The sequence below is a fragment of the Stigmatopora nigra genome, chromosome 4 (genome assembly GCF_051989575.1).
Source record: "Stigmatopora nigra isolate UIUO_SnigA chromosome 4, RoL_Snig_1.1, whole genome shotgun sequence".
In the NCBI taxonomy this organism is placed as follows: domain Eukaryota; kingdom Metazoa; phylum Chordata; class Actinopteri; order Syngnathiformes; family Syngnathidae; genus Stigmatopora; species Stigmatopora nigra.
Genome location: NC_135511.1, coordinates 9595122 through 9612830, shown reverse-complemented (window position 1 = coordinate 9612830; position 17709 = coordinate 9595122). Strand labels below are relative to the sequence as shown.

General features: G+C 36.8%; 2 protein-coding genes across 3 annotated transcripts; one reads left to right on the top strand and one right to left on the bottom strand.

Annotated features, from left to right (window-relative positions):
* Window position 1: 1 nt before the first annotated feature.
* On the top strand, window positions 2–8755 carry LOC144195624 (zinc phosphodiesterase ELAC protein 1-like). Of its 2 annotated transcripts, XM_077715385.1 has the most exons (6): window positions 2–252; window positions 841–1047; window positions 1138–1196; window positions 1334–1544; window positions 1743–2254; window positions 8371–8755. In XM_077715385.1, the coding sequence occupies exons 1-5, from the start codon at window positions 96–98 to the stop codon at window positions 2228–2230; spliced, it is 1122 nt and encodes a 373-aa protein (XP_077571511.1). In that variant the 5' UTR covers window positions 2–95; the 3' UTR covers window positions 2231–2254; window positions 8371–8755. The 2 variants fall into 2 exon arrangements, with proteins under 2 accessions (XP_077571511.1, XP_077571510.1); XM_077715384.1 differs by lacking the exon at window positions 8371–8755 and having other exon boundaries at window positions 1743–2365.
* Window positions 8756–9554: 799 nt separating this feature from the next.
* Window positions 9555–17410, bottom strand: LOC144195626 (mesoderm induction early response protein 3-like). Its single transcript, XM_077715386.1, has 13 exons — window positions 16880–17410; window positions 16558–16582; window positions 15315–15460; window positions 14684–14806; window positions 14467–14590; window positions 14129–14202; window positions 13979–14051; window positions 13752–13894; window positions 13379–13460; window positions 13166–13260; window positions 12965–13092; window positions 12731–12879; window positions 9555–12353 (listed from the first exon to the last, which is right to left on the bottom strand). Exons 1-13 carry the CDS (start codon window positions 16943–16945, stop codon window positions 11893–11895), a joined length of 1689 nt encoding a protein of 562 aa, XP_077571512.1. The 5' UTR covers window positions 16946–17410; the 3' UTR covers window positions 9555–11892.
* Between the last annotated feature and the right edge of the window lie 299 nt (window positions 17411–17709).

The window sequence follows — 17709 nt, the reverse complement described above, 5'->3', positions numbered from 1 at the left end:
TAGCGCGACATGTGAGATTGCAAAACAAGGGTGCCATGCTGCCCAGTTTTTAAGAAACTTCCAAACAAGTCCCTTCCCAGCTTCTTTGAGTCGCGATGACAATGGACTTGACCTTCCTAGGGACGGGCGCTGCTTACCCGTCCCCTCATCGCGGCGCCTCGGCCCTGGTGCTTCGGAATGATGGCGATTGTTGGTTGTTCGATTGCGGGGAAGGGACGCAGACGCAGCTGATGAAGAGCCAAATACGAGCAGGTCAGTCCGAGTCGTCATCACGTGGACGTGCTCACCTATTTAGTTGTATCTTTACCTTTACACGATCTACAACAATTACGATCAATATTACTATTACAAATATTTACTGCTTAAGATTTGATTTGCTATCGCTTCTACTATAAGTAGGAGTCACATTTCTGTTGGAGACACCCAATGCCCCAATTAATAGTGTGCAACTTTAAAGAACTTTAAGAAAAATAATAATGATCTAGAAAATAAATCTGTTCAGTGTGCAGTTTTCCACATTAAGATGACGATTATTGTTTTTTTTTTTAATGTACGCCAAAGGTCTTGAGACTCCTTTCCATTGAACTTAATGGTGAATTTCTAAACTTATGACACTGGTTGTATGATCTGTATTTCTATTGTAAATGCATACTATAGAAGAGAAAAAATATAAAAGTAAAATTATAAAAATCTGATAAAATAATCATAATTTTTGCATGAGGTTTAAGAACAACCAATCAGCCAATGACGTAGATTTTAAAATAAAGGGAAGATTGAAGCACGGCCTCTGTATTTTTCCATGTGTGCAAGTGAAACAAAACTGTGCTAACCACATCCTAGGTCGCATCAGCAAGGTTTTTATCTCTCACCTTCACGGAGATCACTTGTTCGGCCTGCCGGGCCTCCTTTGCACCATAAGCCTCAACTTCACCTCCGATGCCCTGGCCGACGACAAAGTCGTGGATATATTCGGGCCGAGTGGGCTGCGCCGCTATCTGCGGGTCACATTGGGACTGACGGCATCACAGCTGGTCTTCCCTTACGCGGGTGAGACGCCGTCAAACTTTCTGGTCACCTGCCAAGGCATGTATTAAACCTTTCAATGTCGGCAATCTCGTTCTGCTGCTTTGTGTGCAGTTCATGAACTGGAGCCCACTTTAGGTCAAAGTCCAGAGGAGGGTCAGCTCAGTCTTGAGGTACATTACTCCTTTTTGCTTGTGCATCAGAATTGTTTTTGTTTGAAATAATGATAAGGGTTCTGTTCTAATTTGGGCATAAATTAGTGAAGCTGTATACTCGGATTGTGTAGTAATAATGCTATTTGCGTGTATAGATGACGGCATCAAATGATCCCCCGTTCCCCTTGGAGCGTCCCGGTAGAAACATCTCAATTGACACCTCGTCCGGGACTTACTCTCTGTTCGAAGATGACAAGTTTGTGGTGAAAGCCTTCCCACTATTCCACCGGATTCCCTCTTTTGGATTCTGTGTGCATGAACGTGACCAGCCGGGCAGGCTCAAGATGGAATTACTCAAAGAAATTGGTTGGTTGCCCACAACATCCAATAAACATTACACTCTTAACTTATTTTTTTGCCTACATGGGACTCTATGAAAACAATTGGAAAATAGAAACAATGTTGTAGTTTTTTTTCGACTTTTTTCCCTGTATTCAAGATTGATTCTCATATTTGATGTGTTAGAAAATTCAAGCATTCATTAGCTTTGTTTGTGTTGTCCAGGCCTGAATCCCGGTCCTGCGTACGGACGTCTCAAAGCAGGTCACCAGGTTCAACTGGAAAACGGACGAGTTATCTCACCTGCCGAATTTTTGGAGGAGAAAATTCCAGGAAGGAAAGTATGCATCCTGGGGGACTGCAGCTCAGCGCCGGGCGGCAGCTTCGACGTGTGCTGGGGGGCCGACCTCCTCGTCCACGAAGCCACCTTGGGGGAAGTGCACCGCAGTAAGGCAGTTGAGCGCGGGCACAGCACGCCCGGAATGGCGGCAGAGTTGGCGCGGGCCTGCGGGGCTCGGCGGCTGGCTCTGTATCATTTCAGCCAGAGGTACAAACCCGAAAGCCTTCACCGGGAAGGAGACGACGACGACAAGGTTTCGGAACTCCGACGGCAAGCGGAAGAAGTTCTCTGCGACGACAGCGTGGAGGTCATTCTGGCTGAGGACTTTCTCACCATCGACATTCCTCGACGCAAGAGTAAATCATCCAAATGACAAAGTATTTTGACAGTATTCAAGGTACGTGGTTTCTCTAAAGACATAACTATGTAACTTAAAGATGAAGAAAAAAAAGAGAGAAGACTGTAGTTGTAACAGACAAAACAATAAATACTATACTATGTTTTACTATACTATGTCATTTTTTAAAGAAAAAAAGCCTTACTATACTATGTCGTTTTTTCAGAGAAAAAGCCTTACTATACTATGTCGTTTTTTAAAGAAAAAAAGCCTTACTATACTATGTCGTTTTTTAAAGAAAAAAAGCCTGACTATACTATGTCGTTTTTTAAAGAAAAAAAGCCTTACTATACTATGTCATTTTTTAAAGAAAAAAGCCTTACTATACTATGTTGTTTTTGCAGAGAAAAAGCCTTACTATACTATGTCGTTTTTATCAGAGAAAAAGCCTTACTATACTATGTCGTTTTTTCAGAGAAAAAGCCTTACTATACTATGTCGTTTTTTAAAGAAAAAAGCCTTACTATACTATGTCGTTTTTTAAAGAAAAAAAGCCTTATTATACTGTCGTTTTTGCAGAGAAAAAGCCTTACTATGTCTTACTATATACTATGTCGTTTTTTCAGAGAAAAAGCCTTACTATACTATGTCGTTTTTTAAAGAAAAAAGCCTTACTATACTATGTCGTTTTTTAAAGAAAAAAAGCCTTACTATACTATGTTGTTTTTTAAAGAAAAAAAGCCTTACTATACTATGTCAGTTTTTAAAGAAAAAAAGCCTTACTATACTATGTTGTTTTTGCAGAGAAAAAGCCTTACTATACTATGTCGTTTTTATCAGAGAAAAAGCCTTACTATACTATGTTGTTTTTTAAAGAAAAAAAGCCTTACTATACTATGTCGTTTTTTCAGAGAAAAAGCCTTACTATACTATGTCGTTTTTTAAAGAAAAAAAGCCTTACTATACTATGTCGTTTTTTAAAGAAAAAAAGCCTTACTATACTATGTCGTTTTTTCAGAGAAAAAGCCTTACTATACTATGTCGTTTTTTAAAGAAAAAAAGCCTTACTATACTATGTCGTTTTTTTTAAAGAAAAAAGCCTTACTATACTATGTCGTTTTTTAAAGAAAAAAAGGCTTACTATCCTATGTCGTTTTTTAAAGAAAAAAAGCCTTACTATACTATGTCGTTTTTGCAGAGAAAAAGCCTTACTATACTATGTCGTTTTTTTTCAGAGAAAAAGCCTTACTATACTATGTCGTTTTTTAAAGAAAAAAGCCTTACTATACTATGTCGTTTTTTTAAAGAAAAAAAGCCTTACTATACTATGTCGTTTTTTAAAGAAAAAAAGCCTTACTATACTATGTCGTTTTTTAAAGAAAAAAGCCTTACTATACTATGTCGTTTTTGCACAGAAAAAGCCTTACTATACTATGTCGTTTTTTTTTCAGAGAAAAAGCCTTACTATACTATGTCGTTTTTTAAAGAAAAAAGCCTTACTATACTATGTCGTTTTTTAAAGAAAAAAAGCCTGACTATACTATATCGTTTTTTTCAGAGAAAAAGCCTTACTATACTATGTCTTTTTTAAAGAAAAAAAGCCTTACTATACTATGTCGTTTTTTAAAGAAAAAAAGCCTTACTATACTATGTCGTTTTTTAAAGAAAAAAGCCTTACTATACTATGTCGTTTTTTAAAGAAAAAAGCCTTACTATACTATGTCGTTTTTTAAAGAAAAAAAGCCTTACTATACTATGTCATTTTTAAAGAAAAAAAAGGCGTACTATACTATGTCGTTTTTTAAAGAAAAAAGCCTTACTATACTATGTCGTTTTTTCAGAGAAAAAGCCTTACTATACTATGTCGTTTTTTTCAGAGAAAAAGCCTTACTATACTATGTCGTTTTTTTCAGAGAAAAAGCCTTACTATACTATGTTGTTTTTTCAGAGAAAAAAGCCTTACTATACTATGTCGTTTTTTAAAGAAAAAAAGCCTTACTATACTATGTCGTTTTTATCAGAGAAGAAGCCTTACTATACTATGTAGTTTTTTAAAGAAAAAAAGCCTTACTATACTATGTCGTTTTTTAAAGAAAGAAAAGCCTTACTATACTATGTCGTTTTTAAAGAAAAAAAGCCTTACTATACTATGTCGTTTTTTAAAGAAAAAAGCCTTACTATACTATGTAGTTTTTTAAAGAAAAAAAGCCTTACTATACTATGTCGTTTTTTAAAGAAAAAAAGCCTTACTATACTATCTCGTTTTTTCAGAGAAAAAAGCCTTACTATACTATGTTGTTTTTTCAGAGAAAAAGCCTTACTATACTATGTCGTTTTTTAAAGAAAAAAGCCTTACTATACTATGTCGTTTTTTAAAGAACAAAAAGCCTTACTATACTACGTCGTTTTTGCAGAGAAGAAGCCTTACTATACTATGTCGTTTTTTAAAGAAAAAAGCCTTACTATACTATGTTGTTTTTGCAGAGAAAAAGCCTTACTATACTATGTCGTTTTTATCAGAGAAAAAGCCTTACTATACTATGTCGTTTTTTAAAGAAAAAAAGCCTTACTATACTATGTCGTTTTTTAAAGAAAAAAGCCTTACTATACTATGTCGTTTTTGCACAGAAAAAGCCTTACTATACTATGTCGTTTTTTTTTCCAGAGAAAAAGCCTTACTATACTATGTCGTTTTTTAAAGAAAAAAGCCTTACTATACTATGTCGTTTTTTTTAAAGAAAAAAAGCCTTACTATACTATGTCGTTTTTTCAGAGGAAAAGCCTTACTATACTATGTCGTTTTTTAAAGAAAAAAGCCTTACTATACTATGTCGTTTTTTTTAAAGAAAAAAAGCCTTACTATACTATGTCATTTTTAAAAGAAAAAAGCCTTACTATACTATGTTGTTTTTGCAGAGAAAAAGCCTTACTATACTATGTCGTTTTTTAAAGAAAAAAAGCCTTACTATACTATGTCGTTTTTTCAGAGGAAAAGCCTTACTATACTATGTCGTTTTTTAAAGAAAAAAGCCTTACTATACTATGTCGTTTTTTAAAGAAATAAAGCCTTACTATGTCATTTTTTAAAGAAAAAAGCCTTACTATACTATGTCGTTTTTTAAAGAAAAAAAGCCTTACTATACTATGTCGTTTTTTAAAGAAAAAAAGCCTTACTATACTATATCGTTTTTTCAGAGAAAAAGCCTTACTATACTATGTCGTTTTTTAAAGAAAAAAGCCTTACTATACTATGTCGTTTTTTTTAAAGAAAAAAAGCCTTACTATACTATGTCGTTTTTGCAGAGAAAAAGCCTTACTTTACTATGTCGTTTTTTTTCAGAGAAAAAGCCTTACTATACTATGTCGTTTTTTAAAGAAAAAAGCCTTACTATACTATGTCGTTTTTTAAAGAAAAAAAGCCTTACTTTACTATGTCGTTTTTTAAAGAAAAAAAAGCCTTACTATACTATGTCGTTTTTTAAAGAAAAAAAGCCTTACTATACTATGTCGTTTTTTAAAGAAAAAAGCCTTACTATACTATGTCGTTTTTTCAGAGAAAAAGCCTTACTATACTATGTCGTTTTTTAAAGAAAAAAGCCTTACTATACTATGTCGTTTTTTAAAGAAAAAAAGCCTTACTATACTATGTCGTTTTTTAACGAAAAAAAGCCTTACTATACTATGTCATTTTTTAAAGGAAAAAGCCTTACTATACTATGTTGTTTTTGCAGAGAAAAAGCCTTACTATACTATGTCGTTTTTTAAAGAAAAAAAGCCTTACTATACTATGTCGTTTTTTCAGAGAAAAAGCCTTACTATACTATGTCGTTTTTTAAAGAAAAAAGCCTTACTATACTATGTCGTTTTTTAAAGAAATAAAGCCTTACTATACTATGTCGTTTTTTAAAGAAAAAAGCCTTACTATACTATGTCGTTTTTTAAAGAAAAAAAGCCTTACTATACTATGTCGTTTTTTAAAGAAAAAAAGCCTTACTATACTATATCGTTTTTTCAGAGAAAAAGCCTTACTATACTATGTCGTTTTTTAAAGAAAAAAGCCTTACTATACTATGTCGTTTTTTTTAAAGAAAAAAAGCCTTACTATACTATGTCGTTTTTGCAGAGAAAAAGCCTTACTATACTATGTCGTTTTTTTTCAGAGAAAAAGCCTTACTATACTATGTCGTTTTTTAAAGAAAAAAGCCTTACTATACTATGTCGTTTTTTTAAAGAAAAAAAGCCTTACTATACTATGTCGTTTTTTAAAGAAAAAAAGCCTTACTATACTATGTCGTTTTTTAAAGAAAAAAGCCTTACTATACTATGTCGTTTTTGCACAGAAAAAGCCTTACTATACTATGTCGTTTTTTTTTCAGAGAAAAAGCCTTACTATACTATGTCGTTTTTTAAAGAAAAAAGCCTTACTATACTATGTCGTTTTTTAAAGAAAAAAAGCCTGACTATACTATGTCGTTTTTTAAAGAAAAAAAGCCTTACTATACTATGTCATTTTTTATAGAAAAAAGCCTTACTATACTATGTTGTTTTTGCAGAGAAAAAGCCTTACTATACTATGCCGTTTTTATCAGAGAAAAAGCCTTACTATACTATGTCGTTTTTTAAAGAAAAAAGCCTTACTATACTGTCGTTTTTTAAAGAAAAAAAGCCTTACTATACTATGTCGTTTTTTAAAGAAAAAAAGCCTTACTATACTATGTCGTTTTTTAAAAGAAAAAAGCCTTACTATACTATGTCGTTTTTTAAAGAAAAAAAGCCTTACTATACTATGTCGTTTTTTAAAGAAAAAAAGCCTTACTATACGATGTCGTTTTTTAAAGAAAAAAAGCCTTACTATACTATGTCGTTTTTTAAAGAAAAAAGCCTTACTATACTATGTCGTTTTTTAAAGAAAAAAAGCCTTACTATACTATGTCGTTTTTTAAAGAAAAAAAGCCTTACTATACTATGTCGTTTTTTAAAGAAAAAAGCCTTACTATACTATGTCGTTTTTTTCAGAGAAAAAGCCTTACTATACTATGTCGTTTTTTAAAGAAAAAAAAGCCTTACGATACTGTATCGTTTTTTAAAGAAAGAAGCCTTACTATAGTATGTCGTTTTAGCAGAGAAAAAGCCTTACTATACTATGTCGTTTTTTTCAGAGAAAAAGCCTTACTATACTATGTCGTTTTTTCAGAGAAAAAGCCTTACTATACTATGTCATTTTTAAAGAAAAAAAAGCCTCACTATACTATGTCGTTTTTAAAGAAAAAAGCCTTACTATACAATGTCGTTTATTGAAGAAAAAAGCCTTACTATGTCGTTTTTACAGAGAAAAAGCCTTACTATACTATGTCGTTTTTTCAGAGAAAAAGCCTTACTATACTATGTCGTTTTTTAAAGAAAAAAAGCCTTACTATACTATGTCGTTTTTTCAGAGAAAAAGCCTTACTATACTATGTCGTTTTTTCAGAGAAAAAGCCTTACTATACTATGTCATTTTTTCAGAGGAAAAGCCTTACTATACAATGTCGTTTATTGAAGAAAAAAGCCTTACTATGTCGTTTTTACAGAGAAAAAGCCTTACTATACTATGTCGTTTTTTCAGAGAAAAAGCCTTACTATACTATGTCGTTTTTTAAAGAAAAAAAGCCTTACTATACTATGTCGTTTTTTCAGAGAAAAAGCCTTACTATACTATGTCGTTTTTTCAGAGAAAAAGCCTTACTATACTATGTCATTTTTTCAGAGGAAAAGCCTTACTATACTATGTCGTTTTTTAAAGAAAAAAAGCTTTACTACACTATGTTAACCAGTGGTTTACTCATCAGTCTCCCATAACAGTGGTCCTGGGTTCAAATCCAAGTGCATGCAAAGATTTTCCCAATATTATTCAGGTGAATGAAAGAGGCAAAAGTACAAGTACTACTGATTCCTCTCACTGGGTGGTGGCCCAGTGGCTAAGTCATCAGTCTGTTGCCTATGAGGTCCTGGGTTCAAATCCCAGTGGAGGCAAAGATTTTCAAAATATTATTCAGTTAAAAGAATAAGTTCTAATGGCTAAGTGTCTAACTGAATAAGTATTCAGTGGTGAATGAAGGATTTTGTTGAAAAAATGTCTAAGTGTTTCACCCCATTTCCTTGGATAAAACTATAAGTACTACTGATTTCTCTTACAGGTTGGTGGCCCAGTGGCTAAGTCATCAGTCTGCCACCGGTGTGGGCCTGGGTTCAATTCCCAGTGCCGGCAGAGATTTTCCAAATATTCAGTTAAAATAATAAGTTAAATGCCTAAGTGTTTAACTGAATAAGTATTCAGTGGTGGATGAAGCATTTTGTCCAAAAAATGACTAAGTGTTTCGCCCCATTTCCTTGGATAAAACGTTTCAACACCCATGTATAAGTGGGGCACGAGTTGGTGTAGTGGGTTGCACACTCGCCTTTGCACCGAGAGAACGTGAGTTCGCTTCCCGGTGTCGGCGGTTCACTGACCAAGCAAGCGGTCGAGGGTCGGCCGAAGGCCGACCCGAGAACGCCTTTCGCACAGGCAGGTCCATCAAGTGTCTTCCGAACTGCCGAAGGCAGTTCGGAATATAACCTTTTGCTGAAAAGTATGACTAAGTGTTTAATATATATTAAAAAGTTTTTTCTTTTTTTCTTCTTCTTGTTCAATTTTCTGAACTACTTGGTGTAGTGATCAGCCAAAGGGCGACAGCGGGAATCGAACCCAGGTCTCCCACACAGGAGTCCTGTGAACTAACCTCTGCGCCAACCAAGTGACTACACTTTTTCTTGTAATCATTTGAGTGTCTTTCCAAGAAATCCACAGAAATGACTAAGTGAAAAAGTGTCTCGACCAGGAATCGAACCCAGGTCTCCCACACGGGAGTCCTGTGAACTAACCTCTGCGCCAACCAAGTGACTACACTTTTCCTTGTAATCATTTGAGTGTCTTTCCAAGAAGTCCACAGAAATTACTAAGTGAAAAAGTGTCTCGACCAGGAATCGAACCCAAGTCTCCCACACGGGAGTCCTGTGAACTAACCTCTGCGCCAACCAAGTGACTACACATTTCTCTGTAATCATTTGAGTGTCTTGACAAGAAGTCCACAGAAACAACTAAGTGAAAAAGTGTCCCAACCGGGATTTGAACCCAGGTCTCCCAGACAGGAGTCCGGTGAGTTAACCACTACGCCACCAAGTAGCTGCACTTTCCTTCGTTATCATTAAGTCTTACTAGACTATTTTTTAAAGGATAAAAGCCAGTGTACATGCTGTTTACAGGGGAAAAAGCCTTATTATACATGGTATTTTATCCTAAAATGTTTACATGCATACTGACACAAGAAAGCTAAAAGTAGAATCATTATTGCTTAATGTTTTTCCAGAGCTTTTATTTCTGGATCTGTACACAAGGTATTAAAGTACAACAGAAGATACAAAAGAATGTTTAACAAAATGAGCAAGAACAGAGAGAAAACAAACAAACGGAATGTTTATAATACAATTCATATGTACAATAAAGATAACTTCTGTTCTGGAACATTTCTTTCTCATAGCCATTTTGATTGTCTAGAATTCTGAATATAATTACTTTGTAGCTTTTTTTTAAATTCACAAAGGTATTCAATTTTTTGTGTTTTTTCCTGTAAAATGACTTAAAAAAATACAAAATATAAAATGACATTTGCTTAGTGCTGGCTTGCACACACACACTCACACACTCACATATCAATAAAATATCACATTTTTCACAGGGTGGTCAAAAAAAAAATTACCACTTCTAAAATGGCCTTTACATTCTGACAAGTGTTTCCACAAACAAACCACAGAGTGAAATAATAAATAGCACTGCACGGCGACCCACCAACTACTGCATTTTTTTCTCTCCAAAAAAAAAAAAACAAAAAACAAAAGGGGTCACACCACACCCCAAAAAGCAGCAGCCATCCCTTTACCATGTGAGACAAAACATTTTTTCTACTTTTAACGTTAATGCTCAAGACCAGAAAGGCATTCTTTTCAGTCTAAGGGGGGAGGGAGGGGGGGGTAGCATGCGTAGGGAATGGAAATACCTAAAATAGTGGCTGTGAATGCCAAATCCCTCATAGTGAAATGTCAAAAACAAGATAAACGGGCAACTTTAACTTTGTGAGCATCCAGTTTCTGATTCTTTTGTCCTTTTTTGGTGATGCCACATATGTAAGAAAAGCTACACGGAGGGAAGGTGCTGTCAATAAAACACATTTTCATTGAAGTGATGCCGGGACGGTTTTGGAAACGTTCACAGATCGCATTTCGCGTCGGCAGTTTCACTGTATGTGACGATAAGGAAAGAGCCAAACGATCCCAAGTCAACCAGTAGAATGCAAAAAAAAAAAAAACCCTCAGAATTCTCTACATATTTACAACATATGGCCATTTAAAATGCACATAGATTGACGAGGTCAGGTCATGAGACTTGTTAAAGGCTACTTGCTAATTCTTATGTACATCAATGAAGCCGAGGAAAGAGTAAATGAATTGCCCCGCAAACACAGAAAATGTCACGTACGGCCCCTGAAATGAACATTCTCATCACACAATGCATAGATACGGGAGGAGCCCGCACTGAAACATGATGCACTCCAAACACCGCCCACCCCTTGCTACATACACTGCCGACATTATCCACGCAAACACACACGCACGCACACAACAGTATGGGCTTCTCAGTTAATACTGATGTTCACACTACAAAAAAAAAAAAAAAAAAGAATAAAAATCCAAGTTGCGAGATGTAATGTGTAAAAACTCAAGTGAATTAAAGTGCCTGCATGATGCCAAATGATCCAACTGCAAAAACCGCTGCTTGCCAAATGCGGGAAAGGGTCAACTGGGCAAAACAAAATGGCAGGAAAACCAATCAAAATGAAATGTCCAAAGATAATCATGATAGTTGAAATCTGCTTTTGTTTCATTCGTGCTGTCGAGGATGTTTAAAAGAATTGGACGCCGTCACACTTGTAAGACACCTGATTGGTTAAAAGGTAGCCTTGTTTGGTTTGAATGAAATACTGCACCACTTTGGCCCTTTTGTGGAACACTTTGGAGCCCAAATTCAAAAGAATCATCCAAATCACCAGGAAGCCACAAAACAATGAATAAACCACAAGTAGATTTCAACAACTATAAGTGCTTCTGTTAAAGTTAAAAACGAATCACTGTTCCCACTGCACGAATAAAATCAGATGCACAAAGAAATCCGATTGGACCTGCAATGGTGAACGTAACTCGAGTACACGACGAGAAATATGCCCACAGAATAATCGTGAATGCAAGCAACATGCTGACTGCAAAGTACCAGTGAACCAAACGCAAACTTTGAGAGGATGGGGAAAGGGAAGTACCACTTTAAAATAAGCACCTTCTAAATCAAATGATTTTGGCAGCAGAGAAGAATGGCAGGGTGCCGTTGGGACGTGGGATGTTACCGCTGCGACAAACATAAAATGGCTATTATAAACTCTTGAGAGAAATCAAGATTCTTAGTTCTATATGAGAGACATCACTGATGTCATAGTACACAAAAAAAAAAACGAAAACAAAAGTATATTTCTGTACATATATATAGCGATATATATATATATAACGTGAGGTCAGTCTTTTATGTACAGGCCCCCCCCCAAAAAAACCCTAAAAGAATAAGGGGCAGAGGAAGATCACTCGGACTGAAGTGCTGCTGTGTGCTGCACGTGATGACGCGCGTGCCCCCCCAAAAAGCCATTGGGTTCGCCAAAATCCGTTACGGACACGGCCATTTTCGCACCTGTTATCCGATGGTGGTGTGGCGCGGTCCGGCGCGCTTCAAAGTCCACGCCGAGGTTGCCCACGGAGACGTCGCCCATGAATGAGTCTGGCAGCGCCATCTTGAGTCTCTTGGAGGGCCGCTCGCAGTCCTTGGCGACGCACACACCGTTCAGCTGGCCCAGCTCCGAGTGGTAGAAGCCTGCATCCAGCATGTCGAGGCATTCGCCGTCCGCACCGCCCGACGGGAAGCCCAGCGACTCGTCGTGGTTGAGGGAGGAGGCCCTGTGGAGGCTCTCCAGCGGGGGGAAGCCGTATGAGTCCAAGCACGACGCCTCGGCCGGGCTGCACACCGTCGCTACGCTATTACTCAGAGCTGAAACACAAACATCAATCGCCCATCAGTTTTTTTTCCATACTCGACTGACCAATAAAACGTCATTGTACGGTCATCCCGATGACACGATAATCAAGGGATTACTGTAAACGGGTTATTAGTACAGTAAATTGTTTGACAGGAGCAGAAAAAAATGAAATCCCTCTAAAATTATGTTTAAATATTGTGTTTCAATGGAATGCGATATCTTGGTTCTAATTTTCTTGTCTTTGATGTTGCTTTGTTCCATTCAAGTCTATTTTTTTTAGACCTGAAAGTGATATAAATAATTAAAATTTTCTGACTTTGTATTTGTCAATCAAATGCCAAATGAAAAATTGAATTAAAATTTTTAAAAAATTGGACTGAGCACATACCTGTAAGGTCACTGGCAGTAATGGAGTTGAGCAGACTGAGCTGTTGGTCCGTGCTTTCTATTCTTCCTCCACCACCACCTGAGCAAACGGACGACGAACTGTCCACGGCCAAGCCCTCTGCTTCATCCACGAGCCGGTCCATTAGGTCTCTGTAATGCCAACCAAGGTTTTTTTGATAGTTGAGCATCGAAGGAATTTGTTTCGCAGCAACTTTGCCTGCTGATGTCTACTCACGTGACGCCTGGGTAGCTGCTGTACTTTTTCTTCCCGAAGCGATTCTGCTGCACGAAGAAGTCAAAGCGCTCCGACTTCTTCCACATGTAGTAAAATGCCACGCATTCTGCTACCGTTCGCGTCGTCACCTGAGGTTGGAAAAAAAAATCAATTCAATGCTCAATGCCTTCCATTGCCAAAAATAGAGAGAACATGACTTACTTTATGTTTTTGAATGAGGTGAAAGTTCTTGTCATACATCTGCAGAGCATGTTCAAAATTCTTGCACTCCTCTTCAGACCACGGGGGCGATTTTTCTGAAAGCATATGTTTTGCAACAGCTTTTACTCGTGTCAAGGTTAAACGACCTAAAGTTTACTAGGCATTTGACATTTGGTTAGCTGTTTGCATGCAAAACCTGTTAACTTGGCTTACCTTTCGAGGACTTTAGGTGGCTACAGTATTGCTCCAGGGCCTCGTGGGTATTGTAGTTGCACTGGACGAGCTCAAGCAAAGCCTGTGTGAGAACAAAAGAGGTTAAAACAAAAGCCGATGTTAGTATGCGAGACTGGATTTGTTGGATAAAAAAAACACAAAAAATGTTACATTGGGAAACCCATTAATGTTGTTCTCTTCTCTATAAAGTATTTAATTTACTGTTGATGGTGATATTGTAAATATAAAACAGTGCAGAGACCTAAGCTGTAGATAAACCTGTTAATTTTCATTTAGCATTTATTTTCAAAAAGGTAATTTTCCTATGTGAGATCTTGTTCCAAAAGGATGATGAGTAATAGGACAAACTGACCTGTTCGTTGTCTTGAACGTGTAGTTTGTCATGGGTTGTCTTTTCATCCGTCGTCCGCGAGATCATGTCCATCAAAAAGCTCTTGACCTTGTTCTCGGTCAGGGCACCCGGGCTCCACATTAACTCATCATCATCTTCATATGCTGCAAAGGGTTGGTAGTGTTAAGTTGATAGCACAATTAGATAGTCGGATGAATTCCCATGGAAAATAAAACAAGAGAAAATACCTTTCTCTCCATCTATGTAATGGCTGATGGTCAAAGGAACTTCCGCTTGGTACTCCGAGCCCACCATTATTTCCTTTTCATATAAATGAATGTTTCAGATTACAAAGTATTACATGTTTTCCATCAGTTTCACTGTATTAAACTACATACCTTTCTGGAGTCTTCTGGACTAGGACCATCATCATCACACTCGGAATCTTTATCACCATCGGAGACAGCATTGGCTAAAGAAGGGGTTATTAAATTCATTTCAAGTTCCTTTGAAAAGCACAGATCTCTAAATGTGTCCAAGTTGTGTCTTAATTTACTTGTAGTATTTTTTGGGGTTGATGTCCATTCTGATATTAAATGTAAAAATTATTCTGATTAGAATTCGCTTTATTCCATTATTTAAATACTTTTCTGATGATAAAATATACTTAAAATAATAAGCAAAAATAAATAAATATCCACTGATAGATGAAGGACAGTTCTCCGTAGTAACTTACATCGGAGTGTTCTGGGGAAGAAATCAGTGGCCTCGTGGGAGGTGACTGAAGGGGTGAGGTCGTCTGCTGATGACTGGGTCTCCTCCTCGTAGTCACCAGACAGTAAGTCTTTGGCAATTTCCTCCTGGGAATGAACGTATCAAGTTGAACAACAGTTTCAGCCGGGAAAAAAATAGACCTTTCGCCCCCCTCACACACAGAAAAAAAACACGCTCACCTTGTCCAAAGTCATGTCGGGTAGCTCATCAGTAAGATCACCAGAAGAGCTGTCTATACTGGAACCACCTGAGGCCTCGTAACGATAGATGGCAAGCAGCTCATCGAGAGGCATGTTACCCTCCTGATGAAGAAAGTGGAAGGACATTAGTCAATAAGGTGTATGTTTAACATAGTAGCAACAGTAAAGTTAAATATTTTTTTGTTCATTCATCCACTCATTTTTTGCAAAGATATGTTATCAAATATGCAATATATTAATGAGCAACCTTCATGAGACTAAGTGAGTATTTACTGTAGATTTTCTTAAAAAGCCCAAACTTCAATATTATTTGTTAAATTTGGAGGTTTGAAAGTTTATAAACATCGCAATGTGGTTGTAGAATTAAACATACAACGGAAAGATTTCATTTTGGTAAATATGCTGACACAGAGATATAAGTGAAGCAATGTTTAGGGAATTAGACCATATTACATTATTATTTGCAGGGTGTGATACTTTTTCTATCAAGTAATATTACATGATATATTTTTCGACTTAAGTGTTTTGCGGTCAATATTGTTAATAAAGGCAGTGTTCAAAATATTGTAAATAATATACCTTAATTTTGTTAAAAGGTTGCAATGCTTACCTTTTCCAAATCTGCAATCTCAGAGCTAAAATTTCCTCCCCCTTCCAGAGACTCTTCTTCCTCCAGGGTCCTCTCGTCATCATACTCGTGAACTAACATCTCTGCGGTCGGATCAAAATCATGATCTTCTGACGACAAAGAGCCAACTGTGGTAGGAACAAAGAGAAAGGCCCAAAAATTAGTGGGTAGGCTTGGTGTTGTCCTACAATCTATAATAACAAATTTTGGCTGTTATAGTCCTTTCCCTCTCATGCTCCGTGTGCGCCAGCCTATTGCCAACTGTGCTAAATAATTAGGTGCTCCTCACCATCTTCGTCTACTGAATAATGGTCGCATCAGTGCTACCTTCCCCCCTCTTTGTAGTGTTCAGGTGGTATAAATAGAGCTTATATTTATCAAATTTTATTGATTTTATTGGTTAATATTGTCAAAAAATATTTAAAGACTAAAATTACATTATTATTAATTGTTATCATGATATCGCCCAGCTGAGTATGTAAAACAGACATCTTACTTCAGCTGAGTATGTAAAACAGACATCTTACTTTTACTCAACTTCAAACCCTCATAGAGATATAACACTGATTAAAATACCTGGACAACATTTTCTAAATGTATTCAAGGCACCCTTTAAAAAAACTTTTTAAAAACATTTGATTATATAGATAAGGGAAATTTAACAAATTGTGCCTATTTTTGGAAATTTTCAACTTACCTTAATCAAAGACACATTTTGGTAGATTTAAACATTACCAATGTCCAACATTCCCGTAAATCTTTCATAAGTCTGAACATACAGTCAAAATCCCTGAGCACACTGGACCACTGCGAGCAACATCACAAGGGCTTGCAATGGCCACACACACCAGCATCACACCTACAATCAGCAGGTGCATTTCTACTACCCTTAAATGATCTAGTCATAATGAAATTTTAGGATTATGATCCATAAATACAAAAAGAAGTCACTAAAATATGCACAAATCCAATGTAAATTTCACTTTGTTTTTCAAGTCTGTCCTTCTCACCTTTCTGCTGAATGTGTCACTTGAAGTAGTCAAGCATCATTTAGTCCATAATTTTCCATCGGAAAACTCGTTTACAACTTTAACTTCGCTGCACATTTTGCAGAGCAGGCCTTTTTTTCTTATTAATAATGATAATTGCAAAAAGTTTGTTACTATGGTTACATTTTTAACCTGAGAACAAGAACATCATCACATATTGGTCGTATAGGTCTTACCTGGACTAGAACTCCCAATGGAAGCCTGGTAGGATGGAGGGAAAAAAAATCACAGCATTAATTACACTTTAATACAACACACACAAACATACACAGATCCATTGATTTATATATACATATGTATGTACATGTATGTATGTGTATGTTAGTACATACACATGTATGTACATGTAAATATAGGTACACACACAAGTATAGACCAGAGTTATGTTATTTTTTTTTTTTTAATTTAACACAAACGTGTTTGTAAATGTATAATTAGGTAATCAGTCCCAAAAATCGTGCACATAGATGAGCGCGCAAAATCGGCATTTACCGTTACCTGAACGACAGTATGCGGCTGAGACGGCTGGAATCTCTCAATACATATATAGCAACCATGGGACATGAGGACTTAAAAAATGACAAATCACGGAGACGTTTTGAAAGATTAGAGTGACGTTTATAAGCGACATAATTAGCCAGCTAGCTAACATCACAGCACTGACGTTAACCCGTCAATGTCGATGCATGTAAACATGTACATTTCGTTTGGCGCGGCGGAACATTTGATGGCTTTCGAGTCACCGGCGGCGACAACTCGGACACGAATGAACGATTTAAAGATTCCGTCGCTTCGCTCACCTCCACAAAAATACGCACGATCTCGCTCTCTATTTTGTATTTTTTTGGACAAGCGAATGCTAGGATGTACGTATCAATGTACGCTGCCGCTATACCCAAGCAGCTGAGAGCGAAGGCGCAGCGGCCTTGGAGTGAAGGATCACTCCAGACATTCGGGCACATCTACGGCCAAATACGACACATGATTTTGACATGAATCACGCTAAACGTTCGGAAAAAAACACAATCTGTCCAATCGCTAGCAGAAATATGGGAAAATGACATATTAAATGATAGATATATCGATTTAAGATCGATCGCTTCTCCCCTGTTTTCCCCCTTACCTCCGCCATATTGGTAGCTTTAGCTAATGAGCCAGTCGTAGCGCAGTACCCGGATGACAGCTTTCAGCCAATCAGAGAGCTTGCCGTCCGTCTGTCGTGACGCGGTTCAAAACCATCAGCAGATAAACGGGAATCCTTTGCAACATTGTAAATTTTCATGATTTCATTTGAAATAAAAAGAAGTCTAGTCGTGCAATGCTGCTTG

Coding starts and splice junctions, on each gene's coding strand:
- LOC144195624 (XM_077715385.1), top strand. CDS start 96: ATGACAATGGACTTGACCTTCCTAGGGACGGGCGCTGCTTACCCGTCC. Junction 1,197..1,333: donor AGGGTCAGCTCAGTCTTGAG/GTACATTACTCC, acceptor TTGCGTGTATAG/ATGACGGCATCAAATGATCC. Junction 1,545..1,742: donor GGAATTACTCAAAGAAATTG/GTTGGTTGCCCA, acceptor TGTGTTGTCCAG/GCCTGAATCCCGGTCCTGCG.
- LOC144195626 (XM_077715386.1), bottom strand. CDS start 16,945: ATGTCCCATGGTTGCTATATATGTATTGAGAGATTCCAGCCGTCTCAG. Junction 13,895..13,978: donor TTACATAGATGGAGAGAAAG/GTATTTTCTCTT, acceptor AACCCTTTGCAG/CATATGAAGATGATGATGAG. Junction 12,354..12,730: donor TACTGCCAGTGACCTTACAG/GTATGTGCTCAG, acceptor TTTGTGTTTCAG/CTCTGAGTAATAGCGTAGCG.